The sequence below is a fragment of the Rhinatrema bivittatum genome, chromosome 1 (genome assembly GCF_901001135.1).
Source record: "Rhinatrema bivittatum chromosome 1, aRhiBiv1.1, whole genome shotgun sequence".
Classification (NCBI taxonomy): Eukaryota; Metazoa; Chordata; class Amphibia; order Gymnophiona; family Rhinatrematidae; genus Rhinatrema; species Rhinatrema bivittatum.
The window spans coordinates 352371906-352392859 of NC_042615.1; the positions used below are offsets into that span (position 1 = coordinate 352371906).

Below are 20954 nucleotides of genomic sequence, written 5' to 3' on the forward strand. Positions count from 1 at the left end.
TCTCCCTATATTCTACATTCACTTATCTGCTCTTTGATCCGTGTTTTTTTTTCTTTTACATTTCTCTCTTGATAATCCTGTCTTTTATTTTTCCGATTTTCATATTGTTTCTCCCTAACTTCCATCTTCCCACCTAGTCTATCCTTTTTTTCTCTCTTATTCTTTTGCCTCATCCGGGTGGCAGCAGTCTTCAGTGGTCTGGGCAGTTTGGATTACTTCATCAGCCCATCGAGATATTTTCCAGTGTTATAGTCCAACCCTGGAAAGAGTTTTCCTCTGCCCTAAAATGTGAGAATTCCAGGATGGTCCTCCCTGCTTGTCTGCAGAGGGTGATAGTAGGACAGAAAATAATTACTTTTGAGGTAGATTTTCAGAAAGCTTCTGAGGGACAAGCCAGCCTTCAAATTTATAGCCAGCTAACTTAGGGAGTAATTTTGTTACTCATGCATATTGTCCTCTAATTTATGCAGGCTAAGTTGCAACAATTTTCAAAGCAAACTTATGTGCATAAGTTTGCTTTGAAAATTATTCCACCATAACTACTTGCATACAGTTACACTTGCTATCATACTCAAAATATTTCAGGCAATTTTAAATGCGTTTTTGAAAATACAAACATATGTGCATAATGAGAAACCCCTTCCCAGTCTCACTCCTTACCACCCTCCCAGAATGTCTCTGTTCAGCCCTTATAACCTTTTATGCATATAGGACATATACCTGTAAGTTTACCCACAGAGGGGCTGATGCAATATCATGCGCGCAAAAAACATGCGACCAACTTGGACGCACGTTTTTTGAACGCCCGCACATCCCCTCTCTTGGGCGCTCAATCTAATAGTCTAATGAGCTGGCGCGCTAAAAGGGACACACAATGGATAAGTTGCGCGTCCTAGGGTGTCCATGCCATCGAGCGCCCAGGAGAAGTGGCTGTGCGCAGGTAAGGAAAATGGACGCTCAATTTTCTGAGCGTCCATTTTCCTAACCATTGCACTGCCACGGGTTAGGAAAATGGACGCTCGTGAATTGAGCCTCCCTTTTCCTAACCTGACCACTGTCAAGTTTTTTGTTTTTGGTTTTTTTTTGTTGCAGCTTTCATTGCTTCCTCCTGCTTAGTATTGCAACAATATTAAGTAGGAGAAACCAAGAAAAAACTGTATTTTTTGCTCTTCTGAAATGGTTTGGGATGCCTCAAACTTAACGCCAGCTCTGGGCTGGTATTAATTTGAGTGATAAAATGTGTGTGCCAGCCACACTTTTTTTTTTTTTTTTAAATCGAGGGTGCTATTAGCAACGCACGTTTTGCACGCGCTAATCCCGATATTGCATTGGGCGAATATGTAGCATGTCCAAAACACGCATCCAACCACGTGTTTAGCTATGCACTGAGCTCAGCACCTGATAGTGCATCGACTCCATATTGTGTGTGTTTTATAACAGGCTATATCCGTGAGTAAAGTACTGTTTTACCTGTGGAAATGCCTTTTGAAAATTAACCTCCCTAAGTTTTTATTTTTCTAAATATAGCCAACTAAAATATAGCTGACTAACATAGTAACTTAGCAAATGATAGCATATAAAGACCAAAATGGTCCATTGAGTCTGCCCAGTTGAGATGTGTCCACTTCGGGTAGATGTGCCTATAAATTTCCATATGCAATCCAACATCAACTCCCTCACTATCTATATCTTTTGCCTGACTTATCCGCCCTTTTCCTATCATTACCTTTCATAACTGTCGCAAGCGTGCCCAAAATTTACCATCCTGGTTACCTCTACCTTCTCTGCTAGTTGAGTGTTTCAGGCCTTTCCATCAGCTATGCTTCTTACAAAACCATCAAGGCAATCCCCACATCCCTTTCTCTGTCTTATTACAAAGTTTTTTAATCATTCCCACAGCTATCAAATTTAGGGCCTGATTTCCAAAAGCATTTACACTTTTCAAAATGTGTTTTATACATCTAATGAACTTTAATCATGTAAGAGGCTTTTGAAAATTGCTACAGTAATATGTTACATTTACACACGCAACTCTTTTGAAAATTCACCTGTTAGTGAGGCTATGGGCAAAAAGAATCCGACCTCCCCATGCATACAAGAATAGCCATTTAACTAATGGCCCTACTTTTACTAAGTATTTTTCCCATAGATACAAAATGGGAGAAAACCTCTTAAATAAGCCCTTTAGTTGCTAAAATATGTAAAGGGAGCTAAGTCCATACCCCAACCGAACCATGCCTTTGGACCACCCAGACTTTTGCTCTGTGGCTAGATTTAACTGCTTAACAGTGACACGTTTTTTAATGCTCTGATCTAGCTGCCTAACCACTAGAGTATACAATTTTAGATTTTTAAGTCCTTCACCATATGTTTGAGATTGGAAATGAAGAAAAGAGTTTGTAAGCAAGTTTAGGGGTGCAGGGACCTGTCTGCTACAGGACACTTCCAGTTGCCCTCCCACCTTACTTCACGATCCTAAGTCAGGGAAAAAGACATGATCTCCTCAGAAATAGACTTTTATTTATCAGATTTGGCAAGACTTAGCATTTAGAAAATAACAATTTCTGTCTCTAACATCCTGGCCACTAAGCAGCAGTTTACCCTAAAGAAAGTTCTGTACTATGGGTGGTTACAAACATGCTATAAACCTTAGCCTGCTTAATATAATAATACTTAAGGTTTACTTACTTACCCCTGGTCCCAACTTCAGGTGATATCCCTCTGTTCACCTCTGAAGCAGATGCTGGCTGGAAGTCTAGAGAATGTGTGCAGGGATGGAGACTTGCTTCCTGGGTTTGGTACTGGTAGAGCTGGTGGCGGTCGAGGATGGAGACTTGCTTCTGGCTGTGGTACTTGCTGGGATATCTGATGCGTGCTCTCACCCCTCACCATCTCGGACTCCGTGACACTCTCCGAACCAGAGCAGGGCATCTCCTCTTTCCACTCTTCTGCCCTGGTTTCCTGGCCATACCTAGTCTTCTCCCTCCTCGATAGCAGGGGGTGCTGGTCAGCTTCAGAGTCCCCTTTCGCTCTTCTGGTTCTTTTTCTTTCAGGGTCCTTTCTCTGGTTTCAGGGTTGCTTTTCTGGTTTTGCCCCTTCTCTCTATTTGCCCCCCCTGTCCTATACTTTTCAGCTGTTAAATATCCATAAGCTCATGCATAATCATGTGGTGGGTGGAGGGTCTTTGCCGCATTTTAGATTTTTCCCCCGCCCCATTTCTTCGGGGGGGGGAAGGACCCTGCCACATTGCAGGTCTTTTTCCCTCTTCCCATTTCTTTGGGAGGAGTATTGGCACATCTGTATGTCAAGCTGTATGCCAGAGTCAGTGTTTTTCTCCATCTCAGACTGCCCCCCCCCCCCTTCTTCCAAGAGTGGGGGTCCTTCTGACCTCTGCACTCCCTTGGCCAGTCCATGACTCCTGCTTATGAGCTTAGCTGCTGCATTGTCTCACTGCCTTGGTTTTTATTTACACAGAAACATACAAACAGGCAAATCTTGATAGCATCCTTCAGTGTAAACTTCTCATCTGGGCAAGGTCTCTAATCTTTCACTGTGACAGTGTCTTGGCCTTTCAGTATTTGTCTGCATTCTTCTTTGGCTATTATGATTCATATTTGGTGCTTTCAGTGGTAAAATATGGGATATCTCCCTACAGGCAAATATATTTATTTATGTATTTATTTATGTATTTATTTATTTATTTATTTATTTAAAAGTACTTATTTCCCGCGCCCTCCAAAGTTCGGGGCAGGTTATAATAAAACATGCATAATAAAACATACATAATAAAATGAAAAGAAATAGACTTGGCTACATAAATGCAAATCAAAAACAAAACAAAATGGAATCATAAAAATTATAAAAATGAAATAAAATAAAAACAAGTATAGGGATAATCAGAAGGGGAAATAGGATGTGGGATGATTGGTATGTATATAGATCAGGAAAAGCTTGCAAGAAGAGATGGTGTTTGAAGACCTTTTTGAAATCTTTTTTGTTTGAGGTTAGTCTTAGATCAGGAGTTAATATGTTCCAGAGGATAAAGCATGCAATCAAAAATGCTCATTCTCTTGTTATGGTCAGGTGTGTTGATTTTGGGGGATGGAATTTGTTTGTAATAACAACTCTGATTGTTTGCAAATAAACAACTCTGACCAAGTCTTAAATCACACAATAATATATTTATTATACTGAGTATAAGCAATGGTATACGCAGGAAGCAAAGGTATACTTACAACAATGTACATAGCACATCTATGGTCTGGAACATTTGCTTAATTTTTTCTTTTTGCAAGCTCTTTTTATATACATTTTCTGTAAGCTAATTGATAACTACTATTTGTTCCAAAACCACAAGATTTCAGTTAACCTTGCTGCTAAGTGCAGCTACTCTTTGTTCCCGTTTAATCTTATCTTACTTCATATGCACAAACTTTCTTCACAGATACCCTTTTTCAGATCTGTTATCTTCACAGATACCCTTTCTCAGACCTGTCATCTTCTTATCTTATGCTCATCCTGTGACTTCACTTGTTGACGTTTCACCTGGATTCTGCTAATGTGTGTGTTACTAGGCCATAGTTCATATGTTGCTTTGCAAAACTAGGCCATAGTTCACCATAGCTTCTTCTTCTTTCTTCAGAGCCTTAATTCATTTTGAGGCCTCTGGTATTTTTTCTTCAGGATATTCTACAATCCTCCCTTGAGCCAGATTGACTCTGGCTCACATTAGGTGTCTTCATTCTTCACACAGGGGAACAGCATAGAGACTAGGGTTTTCTTCTTTGTATCTGTGGACACCTCCCTAGGACCTCCCTTTTTTAACTGCTCTCACTTTCCGTTTCCCAGCTATCATCTGTACTGATTGTGGTTTGGACCATTCTAGTAGTTCTCAAGTTTATATTACTATACGCTATCATATTGGTTACTGGTTTTGGTGTTGGCATCTTTGGTCGACAATATTGTAATACTGAACAAATACATGGAATACAAAAACATAACATTATACCTAAAACTAGTAATCCAAGAAAAACTCCTACTATCCCCTTCAAATGACTAGATAAGTTAGAAAACCAGGAGGTTATGGAATCCCACCAAGTTACTGAGATTCCTCCCTCAAAATCGCTAACTTGAAGTCTAGCCAGTTCTTGTATCTTTTGCATTGCGTTGTAAACTATATGAGAGCGATTAACCACTACTGTACAACATTCAGAGCTATTAAGTACCGTACACAATCCGCCTTGGGCAGCCAATATATAGTCCAGACCATGTCGATTATATGTAGAAACAGTAGTTAATTCATCTACCGTGTCTTGAAGGGCTTTAAGGGCGATTTCTAATTCATGCGTGACTACATGGAGAACAGATTGTAGTCGCCGAATGGCCATTCCCAATTCAGCTGCAACTGCAGGTTGGGCAAATGGTAACCATGAGGTATAGCTTAATGCGTCTAATCTAGTTTTAGTTAAAGGGTAGGTTGTGTTAATATAATCCAATGAGAGTTGGATTGCTTGATCTTCAGGGACAGCTGAGGGAATACTCCTTCGGGAGCGGGTATGCATAGGGTGATTTAATGGAATAATTCGAGAAAAATAGTTAAATGTAACTAACACACAAAATTCATAGTATGCAGGGAGTTTGAGGAAAACTATTCCATCACACAACCAATAATGTCCAACATAAAGATTTGCAAAGTTTTGTATTACGGTATCATTGCTATTGTCATAAGGGCCATAAACAAAAGGAGATTTATATTTTCCTAATACACTACAAGGAACCAAAGATAAGTCATTTTCAGATGAACAGTTATTGTCTGCTATGTTGAAGAGGTCACACAGACGTGGACAGACAGTGTATGTGGAATTGAAAGTGCGTATATATTGGGTGTCGGTGGCTACATGTACAATCTTGGACAGATTTGCTATACATGGGAGGCAACCTGGTGGAGGAGATGCAGTAATATGTGAAAATGTGCAATTACAGCTTATTACAATGTCAGTGAAAGGGGTGCTGGGTAAGATGGTTCCCTTACGAATAATCCATGTTGTATTGTATGTGGAGTAAGTATAGTTGCAAGGAATAGGGTTCGGGGAAGTAACATTACTAAGGCAAAGAAAACCATTTTTTGGTAAATCGGCTGTAAGTGGGGGAGGTTTGGCATTACCCAAATATTGTGTCCATGTTTGTCCTGCTAATGGATCTATGGTCATATTGTGTTGTCCATTATCTTTAAATCCTAAAATATGGTGTAATGGAACTGGAAAGGAAATGGCTGGGACATGTGAATGGGCTTTTTGATGTGGAGTACAGACGATACAATCAGTAACATCTGCTGGAAGAGTCTTTACTAATTCTTGTATTGTCTGTACCCACAAATTTGTTAAACCTGAAACAGGGGCCTGTTGGAGAGGGAAAGAAGTAACAAGTGGCCATGTATACGTTAGTACATATAAACAGGTTAGTAAACATAACATTTTCTTTTCCTGCAGTCGTCAGTCTACTTCAGAGAGAAAAGATAATGCAACAGTCCAATTATAGTATCGGATTAAATGTCCGTATATCCGACAAATGTACCCAAGTGGAATGTTCAGATAGTTTAGCAGCAGTATGGCTGAGGTCTGTGATAGTGAAAGGTCCAACGTATATCGGATCCTTCCAAGTCTTGTGGGTGTAATTCTTTCGTAGTACTTGATCACCTACTGAAAAGGAAGCGCAAAAAGATTGTTTAGGAACCTTTTTCGATTCAGTCTGTATTAGATCTGCTGCCATGGCTACTAGGGGCTGAACTTTTTTCCAATACTCTACTTGAGTATCAGTTTGTCTTATTCTCACCGGATTCATAATCCGTCCTGTCTGTAATTGAAATGGAGTGATCTCATGGATTGTACCTGGCGTATTCCGTATATTCATTAAGGCCAATGGTAATACATCCAACCAGGTATATAATTTGTTTGTTTTGTTTTTATTTAATGCTGCTAGTAATACCCTCAATTTGGTTTTCAATATTCCATTATATCGTTCTACCAAACCATTCGAGGTTGGCTTATAGACTGACACACGTCGATGGATAATATTACAGATCTCTTGTAATTCATTCATAATTTGATTATTAAAGTGTGTCCCATTATCAGATACAATTTTGATTGGACATCCATGGGCTGGTAAAATTCTATGTAAAAAGGTATCAATAACTACATGAGCTGTTTCTTTTGTACATGGGAAAGCTTCTATCCAATGTGAAAAGCTATCCACCCATACCAATACATACCGTTTTCCTTTAACTGCTTCAATCATATCAGTGTAATCAATGTGCCATTCCAAACCTGGTCCCTGGGGGATAGGCAAGTTACCAGGACTCACAGCTGGGCCTCGACGAGCTATATGAGTAGAACAGACTAAACAGTTATGAATTATCTGTACAGCTAAAGCATAAAGATTCTGGTTCCAATGATTACTTTGTATGCCTGCTAATAGTGCAGTGGCAGACAGATGCATGGTTGCATGCCATGCAAAGAAGTATCGCAACACTTCTGATGTTGTCAAACATTTTTTTCCATTAGGGTGGAGCCATTCTTTCCCTTTTTTATAACATCCAATTGTCACCCATTTCTGTAATTCCTCACCACTAGGTTGTTCATGGAGTATGTCAAGTGGCATGGGATATGGAGTATGCATTAATTCTGAGCTAAACCGTGTTTGCATAGTCATTAGTTTCACAGTAAGCACTTCTGTAGCAGCTTTATCTGCTAGGTCATTTCCTTGTGCCTCAAAACTCATGTGTCCAGTATGTGCTGGCGTCCATACTATAGCAGTTTTAGAACCAACCCCTTCCCTTTTCGATAATAAATTCAATATTTGTTTCCAGTTGTTGATATGTTGTAAGGGCTGACCCGTGGCAGTAATCATTCCCCTTCTTTTCCATTTCAATAAATGGTATTGTAGAGAACTAACTACATATGAACTATCAGTATAGATTGTGCAGTGCTCTTTTATTCCTGAAGATTTCAAAGCTGCTATTACAGCAAGGAGTTCAGCTTCTTGTGCTGTTACACCTTTCTCTGTTTGATACTGTATTTTGGTAATAATATCTAAACTGGGTGTAACACTTAATGCTGCAAACGCTGCTTGCTGGTCTTTCTGTGCCCCATCTGTAAACCATATTAGTCCCTTGTCAAGGGGATCAAACTGGGTCAGTAAAAGATCCGGGATGTCTTTTCTTTCAATTTGTCTCTGTACATTACTAGGAAAAAAACAATCTAGTAACTTATTCTGAGCTTTCGTGAGAGGTGCTGTTACTATATCTTGGCCAGTCAATATTGTTTGATATTTACCAAATCTGGTTGCTGTCAATGCAGCCTGACTAGTCGTTAGCAAATGATGTATTGAATGAGCGCAGTGTAAAATTAACGAGCTATATGGCATCATAGCTCGCCATTTACCAATAGCGGCGACAATAGCAGTTAATAACTTTGGAATTTCAGGTAGAGCCATTTCCACTGGACTATAGGATCCAGATAGAAATGCCACTGCTTGTTTCGGTGTATCTTCTTGATTTACAAAAGCAGCCCATGTGTTTCCCATGTCTCGGACCCATATATGCACTTTCAGCCTGGGGTCTACAGTACCTAAGGGTTCAGCCTGTAGTAAAGTCTGTAATACATCTTGTATTACCATTTCGTCATCTTCAGTCAATTTTATTTGCGCATAAGACCCAGTACCAGCCGGTACCTGTAAATGCCTCAGTAGAGGAGAAATGCGCGCTGAATAACTTGGTATCCATTGTCGACAGTAATTAAAAGTTCCCAATAAACCTCGTAATTGCTTTAAATTCTGGGGAAACTCCTGTTTCTGTAGTTCTAACAATAGGTCCTTTGTTATGTGTTTAGTAGCTGAGGATATTATTTGACCTAGAAAATTTACTTGAGTCTTAGCTAATACACATTTCTGTTGATTACATTTATATCCTGCCTCACCAAGCCTTTGTAATAATTTAAATGTCCATTCACAACATTCTATTTTAGTTTCAGCAGAAAGCAATATGTCATCAACATATGTAAATAAAGATACTGATTTAGGTAAAATACTTCTGAACTGCTCTAGATCCTTGTTCAATTGTTTTGAAAATACAGTCGGGCTATCTGTAAAACCTTGGGGCATCCGTGCCCATCGATAAGCCTTTGTGCCTAATACAAAAGATGTTAAATCACGAGAAGCAGTATGTAAAGGAATTGCAAAGAATGCATTAGATAAATCAATGACAGAGTTAAACTTATATATGGGCTGTGTTTGTAATAATGTCAGAGGATTAGCACAAACTGGATATTGTGGAATCACTATATCATTCAATGCACGTAAATCATGAACAATTCTGACATCATTTTCTCCTTTTGGCACAGGGAACAAAGGAGTATTATAGGGTGACTGTGATTCTTCAATAATACCATGTTTTAACAATCTAGCAATATGTTTCATAGTAGGTTCCATTAATTTTTCTTTTACTGGATAAGGGCTCACATTTGGTCCCAGCTCAAATGGTACTGTTTTAATTCGATAAGCTGGAGCTGTTTTTGCCCTACCATAAGGAGACTCTTCAGTGCTCCACAAATCTAAAGGTAGTTGATCCCATTTCCATTCATCTGGGATTTCATTCTCCTCCTCACTTCCTATTGAAGTGAGTAAGGAAAGGAGGCTCTTAGATGCTGGGATTTTAAAGGTGAGAGTTAATCCAAATTGAGTAAGTAGGTCTCGTCCTAGTAAATTTACAGGGCAATGTTCAGCAATTAAGAATTTAACTGAAGCTTCTCTTTTACCTTGTGTAGTGTTAATTACTACTGGGGTTAATTCAGTTAAATGTTTTTTACTGGGCTTGCCATCAAAGCCAATAGTGGTGTTTGTTTCAATGGATCTTTTTACAGCGCTTGGTTTAACACAAATAACAGATGATGTAGCGCCTGTATCAATCAAAAATTGCATTGGAACCTGCTGAGGACCTACTAATAATTGAATAAATGGCTCTGAATTATGTAAGAATACAGTATCTCCCTGGATCATTCCTCTATTCCCTGCAGTCTGTCAATAATTACCTTGGTCCCACACAGGGAATTGTGAGGGCTGTTGGCCAGCCTGTAACTGATCTGGTGCAGATAACGGCGGTGTCTGCAATGTTTGGTTAAGCGGCGGCGGCGTCTGTAAAACTGTTTGTTGATCAGGGACTCCTGATCGCCTGCATTCAGTTGCATAGTGTCCAAATGACTGGCAATTCCAGCACTGCACATGAGCTCTTCTATCAGGGGACGGTCTATTCATTATCCCTTGTGCAAAACCTCTTCCTCCCCTTCCCCTTCTCATCCCTCGACCTCGGGGGATATAGGAGGGATATGCTCCCTGATATATTCCTGCATACGGGGTACGCGGAGGACCCTGTATCACATAACAATCCTGTATATCACTGCCTTGTAGGTTTACTGTATCCTGATTTCTTTGTGTTTTCATATTCTTTTTCTCTTCTAAGTCCGCTATCTGTAATGTCATTAATTTGCTAGCCATTTTCTGTTGCTCTTTATTAGAAGTTCTTATCATTTTGCAATGCACTGAGGCGAAATGCATTAAAGTGTTTCTCACCTCTGGCCATGTTTTTGTTGAAAGTGCCACAACATTATTCAAATTAGTCTGCATATTTGCAGGCAAAGTAGCATAGAATAAATGTAAAAATACAGGGATGTTTGGCTGTATATCAGCATCCTGCCCGGTTTGTGCCTTATACATGTCCATACATTTTGTCAAGTGCATTGCAAAATCAGTTAAGCCATCCCACTTGGCTGCAGTGATAGCTGTAAAATCTATGCTTGTAGGATACAGGACATTTAAAGCATTTACCAAATCTATCCTATCTTGGCCTTGGAAAGGAATTCCGTCAGCAATATGGGTGATAAGTCTCGGACGTGCGCTTACTGCTGAGAGTTGTGGTAAACTAATGCCGCAAGCTGCACATAGCGCCTTAAAATCCCCTATGGCTAAATGTGTTCCGGCCGTATTAGTATCTATTGCCTCGAGCCAGAGCCTTGCTCCTTTATGTATACTAGGCAATTTTTGTATAATCGTACTAATATCTACTGGTGTATATGGTTTATAAGCTGCAATGGGTGGCTGTTGCCCATTATCTCTTAGGAAGATAGGAAATTCTTTCAATTCCACATTATCTTTCTTGTTTCTTACTCCCTTAAAGGGTGGCGAGTTTAAATCTTGTATACATTTTAACCATATGTCTAGACCTTTTTGAATATATTCCCAATCTTCTGACTCCGTACAATATTTGCCGATTAATTCCCTTATTTCTGCAAGCTGTGCTTCATTTACTGGCCCTTCTGGGTGGCAAGGAATGTTTATATTTGCATTGCTTAATCCTGTCTTAACAGTGGTCCACCATGGAGCCCCATATGAACCTTCCTCATTCGTTTTAATCCTTTCTTTAATCATCTCTGGTGTCAAGGATGACCCTTGAGCCGTTTCTGTTGACCGACTCTGTGGGGTTTCTGATAACACATTAACCCGTAATTGCTGACAGTCCTTGCCATCGGCAGGTGTCAGGTGCACTAATCCCTTAATTTTAAAGTTATCTGTTCCAGGGAAAAGCTCAGCAGCTTCCCGTTCAAATTTAGCTGCTTGTTCTAAGTCCGGATATAAGGGTTTAGGCTTTTGTACAGGACCTTTCAACGGACCATAACCTGCTGGTATAGGCATTAAAATTTCGTGATCACTGTCTTCCAGCAGGGGACATGTAGTCACATATGGGGGCGGATTTAGGGATTTTGATCCTATCTCACCTATAACCTTATTTTTCTTTTTTATTTCTTTATCAGCTGTATATAAGTCACCTGTCACTGAAAATAAATTCCAGACATGCAGGTGTTTCTTTAGACTATTTTTCTTTTTATTATCTTGTAGGAATGTTAACAATGGCAATAAATAACTAAGTTGCAAAGATCCTTCCATGGGCCAGGAAAGAAAGGAATCTTTAGCAGAGTATTTACCCCATTTGTCATTTGTTTTCTTAATAAGGTCTTTCTCAAATGGAAATAAATTAATTACATGCTGGACAGCCGTACATGTATCATCACTGTTAACATATAATGTACGTACCGTGTTAGGCTTTCCTAATTGTCCTTCTGGGACCCTTTTAGGGGTTGGGTGTGTGTTAACCATTTTAAACTGTCGTTTACTTAGGCTACGCACATATAACTGTATATAGTAACCAAAACAAAATAAGAACACAAAATATATACACGCTAATATTAACCCACACAGTAAATACAAGAAAAACAACAATTGCTGCAGCGTTAAAACCTCAGGCGCCTTTTCTCAAAACTATCACCACGATTTACACAGGACTCCTGGCTTTAATTACCGATCACTCCTGGACCAGTTGATCAAGCTGGGCCCTAGGGGATCACACCAGGAGAACGTAAATCTTCTACTCTTCCCAAGAAACAATCAGAGCTGCTTCCACAAACATGTGACGAATGCCCGCATTCAATCCACCAATTGTTTGTAATAACAACTCTGATTGTTTGCAAATAAACAACTCTGACCAAGTCTTAAATCACACAATAATATATTTATTATACTGAGTATAAGCAATGGTATACGCAGGAAGCAAAGGTATACTTACAACAATGTACATAGCACATCTATGGTCTGGAACATTTGCTTAATTTTTTCTTTTTGCAAGCTCTTTTTATATACATTTTCTGTAAGCTAATTGATAACTACTATTTGTTCCAAAACCACAAGATTTCAGTTAACCTTGCTGCTAAGTGCAGCTACTCTTTGTTCCCGTTTAATCTTATCTTACTTCATATGCACAAACTTTCTTCACAGATACCCTTTTTCAGATCTGTTATCTTCACAGATACCCTTTCTCAGACCTGTCATCTTCTTATCTTATGCTCATCCTGTGACTTCACTTGTTGACGTTTCACCTGGATTCTGCTAATGTGTGTGTTACTAGGCCATAGTTCATATGTTGCTTTGCAAAACTAGGCCATAGTTCACCATAGCTTCTTCTTCTTTCTTCAGAGCCTTAATTCATTTTGAGGCCTCTGGTATTTTTTCTTCAGGATATTCTACAAATTTGTAGTTAATCTATGTTAACGTTAGATATTTCTGCATGGGGTAATCTGTACGGAGCGGCAGTTACTACCATAAGCAACTTGCTTATCGGCCATCATTACTATTTTATGTTACTATGCTTTACAGCAAAGACCACTGACCATTTTAGTAACCACTCTCTGGGCCGACTCCACCCTTTGAAAGTGCGGTCTCCAGAACACTATTCCAAATGAGATCTCATCAGGTATCAGTATAGAGGCAATATAACCTCCTTTTTTCACTGACCATTCCTCTTCTCTATGCACCCAAGCATCTTTCAGGCTTTTGCCATTGCCTTATCCACCTGTGTGGCCACCTTGAGACTTTGAGATATGATCAGTCCCAGATCCCGTTCTTGTTTTGTACATAGAAGAATTTCATGTCCTAAGTTGTACTGCTCCCTTGGGGTTTTGCAGCCCAAATGTATGAATCTGCATTTTATAGGATTAAATTTTAGCTACCAGACTTTAGACCATTCTTCAAGGTTCACTGGATTCCTCTTTATGCTTTCCACACCTTCCTCGGTGTCTACCCTGTTGCAGATTTTGGTATCATCTGCAACAAAACAAACCTTTTTCGATAGCCTTTCTGCAGTATCACTTAAGAAAACGTTGAAAAGAACTGGTCCAAGGACTGATCCTTGTTGCACAGCACTTATAACACCCCTTTCTTTCGCGTGAACTCTGTTTATCCTACCCTTTATGGCCTCCAAGGCGGTCAGTCACTTTAGGGTCCACACCAAGGGCGCTCAATCTATTTATGTCACCTATGTGGAACCCATGTCAAAGGCCTTACAGGAATCCAATACACACCATCTAACACTCTCCCCTGATCCAACCCTCTGGTCACCCAATCAAAGAAATTGATCAAATTTGTCTGACAAGATCTATCTCTGGTAAATCCTTGCTGCCAAAAGGCTGGGAAGTGATCATCAAAGCCCTCTCCCTGTATAGTGTTTCCTATACTAGTTAGGTACTGAAACCATGGTGGCAGGATCTTTATTGTTCAGTCACTGTTTTTGAAGGAAAGTAAAAGCTGGCTCCAGAAAGCCTCATGATAATGATGGGCCCCCCTTGCCTTTTACACCTGTGGCGAGAATGACTCAACAATGAGAAATCTGGCCATAGGGTTGTATTTTTGTAAACCTGATAAAGTGGCACATACAGGTCAAGGGGGCTGTGGGTGACAAAACCTGAAGCTTTCATCCATTTTTCTCTGTATGTTTTTGTCTAGTTTAAAAAAAGAAAACTTGCTGAAAGATATTTTTCTTTAAATTTGGGTTACTTTAATGTTCTTGACATCCAAACCTAGGAGTTTCTTCAAATCTGAACTCAGGGAGGATGAGTTTCAAAGCCATTTCCAGCTTTTACCAGCAGAAATTGGCATTTAGAAGATTACCCAACCTATAGGCTTGCTGCTATGCTTAGGGCCTTTTTATGTGCACTTTTATCTGCAGTAGGGGGAGACATTCCGGGGGGGAAGGATTCGTACTTACACACATACTTTTAAACACATGTGCAGAAGTTTTCTTGGAAAAGCCACCCAAGTGAAAAAAATATGCAAATAGTTTTCCTGGGATAATTTTCCCTTTGAAAATCAGTGTGAAGTCTTCAGGTAAAAAGTACTCGTTGACTTTGCACCAATGTGGGCAGGGTTAAAATTAGCTGTATGAAGTATAATTTTGATATTTTTGGTTGGTAATGACAACAGTCTCTGATCTCATTTCCAACAGGATTCCTGTATCATTTTTCCTCTTTTTTTTTTCTCTCCAACTTCAGATGCTCCCATTTTCTTATCGAACCCACATTTTTACCAAGCAGATGACAAGTTTATCTATGACATTGAAGGTATGCATCCCAACCAGGAGGAGCATGAAACATTTCTGGACATTAATCCAGTAAGTATCTTGCCTTTTTGACTGTTTACTCTGTGACATTTCAGTTTGTTTTTTGTTTCAAACTAGGTGACCTGACTTGGATTTAGAATCGAAGGGATCTGATTTACATAGGATTCATATAAAATAGTAAAGCCTCCATATCTCATGATCCATCGCAAAAATAATAGATGTGTGTAGAGAAAAAAAATATTTTTCAACTTGCAATCCCAATGAAAATAATGAATAATGTAATAATTTAAATTCTGTACTGAATTGGTATTGTACAATCCTGTGCTTTATAGCTCCAACATGTAGCATTTCCATATAATAATTTACCAAAAATCTAAAAGTCCATCTTTATGCAAAACAATTGTACTTAATAGTGTCTTGAGGAAAAAAAAATAAATCACCAAATGGTGTTCTGATGTTGATAGTGTTTTGGCATAGTATCTGCTTCAAGGGTCCTTCAAACTAAACCTCCTCTGACTGAAGCTGTATATTCTCCAATTCAGAACTTCTGTTGAAATTCAGGAAGCCATGGCTCAAAGAACTATTAAAAAAAAATCTTGGGAGCAGACATTTATATATAAGTGAATGGAAAGCCAAGTCACATGATGAGAAAAACTGCCAATCGGAAAAGAGCTTTTTCATTTCTGCAATAGGTTCATTTACATCAAAGGAATTCAATCACAACACACACACACATATTCTCTCTTGGTTTACCCTCATAATGCAACAAGCAGGGGCATATAACTTATTCCCCTTGTACGGCAAACATATCCTTCTCTTATTATCACAGAAAAAACTCCAGTGAAAGTAGCTGTCTCCCCATGTGCATTATTGAGCATAGTGCACATTGACACATGAAAGCTGGTCAAAAGGAGCAAATTCTGATATAGACCATCTCTCTCACTTGGAAGATGGAAGCATGCAACATAGATTTTGATGTCGGCCCCTCATAAAAGCAAAAATGGGGTTGCTGAAAGACTTGATGAAAACCTAGGATTTCCCAATGATGTAAAATAGTTTTGTTCAAAAAACCTGCAGATACCGAAAAATGCAAAACATATAAGCATTTAATCTTGTTAAGAGTTCTGTCTTGGTTAGCTTATAAAGCCCTCTTGTAGGCTCATTGAATAGTTGAGTAGATGTCCTTGTTCAGTGAACATTGTCTTTATTGTGTCTGCTTGAATTCTGCAGTGGTGGGACACGGGCATTAGAGTCAAAGAAACTGTCCCTAGGGCAAAATTTCTTTTAAAAAATGAGTGACAGCTGAAGAACTGCCAACAATATTTTCTGATCCATTGCCATTCAGTAAATTGAAAAACAGAAATCATCATCATCATCATCAACTGTGGTATCCCGAAACTATACCAAGAGGAGGCTGACATACAAAGAAAACTTCATATTGGAATCGTAGTTCTTAAGCCAAACAAAAAAAAAACAGCTTCTGTTAAGTTTGGCGACTTGCAGGACTCCCCCACAAGCAGCTGCACTTAATCACGAGACCAACAGACTGTGCCATGGCAGGAACCCCGCTGCCCACCATCAAAGCCATGCTGCAGGGCTTACATGCCAATGTGGCGCCCAGGTCCCGCTGTTCTCTGGTGGATGATTATTGTAGGTGCGCACTGTGCACAACACTTCTTAAAGGAGCTGAGGCGGGAGTTCAGGTCCTGGCACCCTCTGACGTCTGCCACATTGATATTTAAGCCTGTCTCAGATGCTTTACCACTGCCTCAGCAACGGGTCTCCTGCATAGCCTGGGTAGTGTGTATTGCTCCTTTGTTCCTGTTTCCTGCGCTCCTGATCCTTGCCTTGCCTCGTCGCCTTTCCTCCCCTCAGACTGACTTCTGGATCTGACCCTTGCTTGGACATTGACCATTCTGGTTTGCCTCCTGTCTCTGACCCTAGCCTAGTCTTGGATCGATGCCTTCACCATTGCCGGCCCCCGTAACCCAAGGGCTCAACCCCAGGAGAAAGGTGTTGGTATAGGTGAAGCTCCTAGTCTGTCTCTCTTGTGTAGCTCCGCAAGCTGTTGGCGAAAGTCCAAAGGGCTACCCCGTAAGCTGAGCCAATTTGACCACAGCAGTAAGGGTTGATTGATCTTACAGCATCTAGAGTAACCTTACTCCCTTTCCACCACAAGTTTATATCTGTATATCTCTTCCACACCTTCACGTAACCTTTGAAGGGAGAACGAGACAAACGCTATTGTTCAAATTGTCCAAATGGCAGATGAAATTTAATGTGGATAAGTGCAAGGTGATGCATATAGGGAAAAATAACCCATGCTATAATTACACAATGTTGGGTTCCATATTAGGTGCTACAACCCAAGAAAGAGATCTAGGTGTCATAGTGGATAACACATTGAAATTGTCGGTGCAGTGTGCTGCGGCAGTCAAAAAAAGCAAACAGAATGTTGGGAATTATTAGAAAAGGAATGATGAATAAAACGGAAAACGTCATAATGCCTCTGTATCGCTCCATGGTGAGACCGCACCTTGAATACTGTGTACAATTCTGGTCGCCGCATCTCAAAAAAGATATAATTGCGATGGAGAAGGTACAGAGAAGGGCTACCAAAATGATAAAGGGAATGGAACAACTCCCGTATGAGGAAAGACTAAAGAGGTTAGGACTTTTCAGCTTGGAGAAGAGACGACTGAGGGGGGATATGATAGAGGTGTTTAAAATCATGAGAGGTCTAGAACGGGTAGATGTGAATCGGCTATTTACTCTTTCGGATAGTAGAAAGACTAGGAGGCACTCCATGAAGTTAGCATGGGGCACATTTAAAACTAATCGGAGAAAGTTCTTTTTTACTCAACGCACAATTAAACTCTGGAATTTGTTGCCAGAGAATGTGGTTCGTGCAGTTAGTATAGCTGTGTTTAAAAAAGGATTGGATAAGTTCTTGGAGGAGAAGTCCATTACCTGCTATTAAGTTCACTTAGAGAATAGCCACTGCCATTAGCAATGGTTACATGGAATAGACTTAGTTTTTGGGTACTTGCCAGGTTCTTATGGCCTGGATTGGCCACTGTTGGAAACAGGATGCTGGACTTGATGGACCCTTGGTCTGACCCAGTATGGCATTTTCTTATGTTCTTATGTGTCTGGGGACATAGTGGCTCAAATTGCAGTACCCTTTATTTGCTGATATAACTGCCCTTCAAAAAGAAAAAAAAATAATGTGCTATCAAAGCTAATGTGCTTTTAAGTGCATTTGTTTTAAGAAAATACAAACTTTTAGATGTTTGGTAAATAATTATATGGAAGTGCTAAATGCTGAAACTACAGAATTACTGTAGATGATAGTAATTCAATATAGAATTTAAAGATCATTTTTTTGGGGGGAGGGGCTTTGACGAGCAAAATGATTTTTTTATACACACACCTGCTATTTTTTGTGACTTACCTAGAATTTGCACAAATTTAGCAAAGCATTGCAAAGAGCTACACAGACTATGTGCCCACTTTCAGGTTCTCTCTTCAGCAGACATAGGAGAAAGATGTTTTATAAATAGGTCCATGGTGTTCCAAAAACCAAGTCCAAATGTACCTCTCCATTGAACTGCTTTGTTTCTGGTTAATGGTGAGTTGGGTCATGAGAGTTCAGATCGAATCCCAGTTTATCTAGGTTAGAGGTGGAGTCTCTGATCTTGCAGGGTCACACTGATCTCAGTGACCCCAGAGAGAGAGATAATGTGGATAATACGGAGGGTAATTTTCAAAAGCTCCTTACATGGGGAAAGGGGCTATCTTGAATATTGCTCACCCAGTGTGCAGGTAAAAGTATCCACATAGAGCAGAGACATTCTTGGGGTTTGGGTCAGGGCAGAGAATGCGACACCACGCATGCTTTTTGTTGAAAATCAGTACTAGCTGGTTCAGAGGTCTATGTACTGAGCTGTGAAGATTTTCACAAAGGAGGGTTTGTGCTAAAATGCTAACATTTCAATTTTGCATGTTTCTTATTGCAAACTCTCATTTGCAAAAAACATTTGTAGCTTTGCCAGATCACAAATAGTATAAAACTTCATGCGTAGTTGGCCTTATATACAATTTTATTTAAATTCAAAATTTAATGAGCTGCATGCAAAGCAACAACTTGATTGTGAATTTTTAGAAAACCGAAACACGGAAAGGCTTTGTGAGTCAGTTTTTTGTTGTTTGGAAGGAAAGGGGGATTGGTGAGGAGGGAGGGTGGGTTTTGCATGCCAAGACGTCTGTAAATACCAGAGATTGCAGAAGAGATGCAGACTTTGTTTTTTAACTTAACTGGTTAGTACTGATTTTCAGTGCTAACTGGCTAGGTTTGTGAATCCAGCTGGCCAAAATGGCAGTATTAAACTGAAAACCTAGCTGGTTAAGCTCAGCCAAATATTCTCCTGAGGATAACCGGCTAAAATTAACTCTTTAATTTATCCACTCCATCCATGACTGTCTGAAAATTACCCTCAGAACGAATTTTAACAAGTAGAAAGCGCTGGTGCGCTAAAGCACAGCTCTCACACGAAGGGGCCCCTTATTCCTAGAGCAGTAGGTCCCAACCTGGGGTCTGTGGACCCCTAGGCCATCTGTGAGACCATCACAGGAGGTCCGTCAGAAGGGAGGCAACCAAAGTGCATCTGCTGAGAAAGAGCAGCTTGAACTTACCATTGAGTTCTGCTCCTAAGGCTGCTGCCTAGTCTCACTGCCTGATCCCATGCCAAAGAGTGGAAGATCATAGCCTCAAGAAGCCCAAACTGGCATAGAGAGGAGGCAGGAAAAAGTACAGCAGATTGCCACCAAAAGGTGTCTATAGCCTACTCCAAGAGGAGGCGAGGGAAGAGCGCTGCCAACAGCACCTTTAACAGCGGCTGCTCCACATGACCAGCGGTGGCAGTGAGCAGGGAGATGACCTTGAGGAGCATTTCTAGTCAGTGCTACGTGTGCTGTGGCTAGCCTGACAATGAGGGGGAAGACAGGTTGCACTGAGGGAGTAGTTTGGCCATGGTGGGGTTCGGAGGAAAGGAAGGCAGGAGGGCAGCGGGTTGGGATCAGCACTCCAAAAAGATGTGGAGAAGGGGTCACAGGGAGCAGACAGCAAGAGGGAGAGCATAGGAGAGAAAGCACTTGGAAAGGGCCTTAAGAGGGAGAGGACAGCAGGAGGGAGTGCTGTTAATTGCTTGGCACCATATGCGGGTGTCTTAAACGTGCTGCTGTATTGATTTTACTGATATTTGTTGTATCAGTCCTGCTGTTGATTTAGTTTGTTTAGTCCTCGGCTACCTTTTAGCTAGTTTGGTCCTGTCATTGATGGATATCACGTTGGTTCTTACTGAAGTCTCCTTCAAGACTGTATGTTGCCTTTTGAATATGTTGTACCCCACCCTGGGGGAAATTTCTTAATCAAAAAGATGGGTAATAAATCCCAAGTAAATAAATTTAAAAAAACAAACACTTGGAATGGGGCTGTGGGGAGAGGGAAGGAGGGATAAGACCAGGGAAGGAAAGCACTAGGGAAGGGACCATGAGGTGGGGAGTGCAGACCGAGAAGGAGACCATGGAGGAATGGCAGGAGGGAAGAAGAAGCACGGGAAAGAGAGCTCTCAGGAAGGGATCTTGGGCGGGAGGCCCGGGGGAGAGCACACAGGAGGGGGGGGAAGGTATTAGGAAGGTTCCATGGGTGGGAACAGGCAGGGCAGGAGGGAAGGAATTGGGGCAGGGGAGAAGACCAGAAGGGTGAGCACTCAGGAAGGTGAGCACAGGCAGAGATAGATTTAGGATTTTGGCACCCCTCGGTACTGTTGGTGCTGCCCTAAGGTTGAACACAGGGAGCAGAAGGTCTCTTAGAAACAGTGCCCTAGTTTCCTGTGGCAGCTCGGGGTAGATTCTGTGGGAAAAATTTTAAAATTCTGACACAAAAACATTTCTATCTTTT

At 40.5% G+C, this 20954-nt stretch overlaps 1 protein-coding gene across 1 annotated transcript in view; it reads left to right on the forward strand.

Moving 5' to 3' along the window:
* SCARB2 (scavenger receptor class B member 2) overlaps window positions 1-20954 on the forward strand; it is a 180997-nt gene that overhangs the window by 104149 nt on the left and 55894 nt on the right. The window contains exon 8 of the mRNA XM_029599909.1: window positions 14925-15043. Within this exon, the coding sequence (XP_029455769.1) occupies window positions 14925-15043 (119 nt within the window). The remainder of the gene's footprint in view (window positions 1-14924; window positions 15044-20954) is intronic.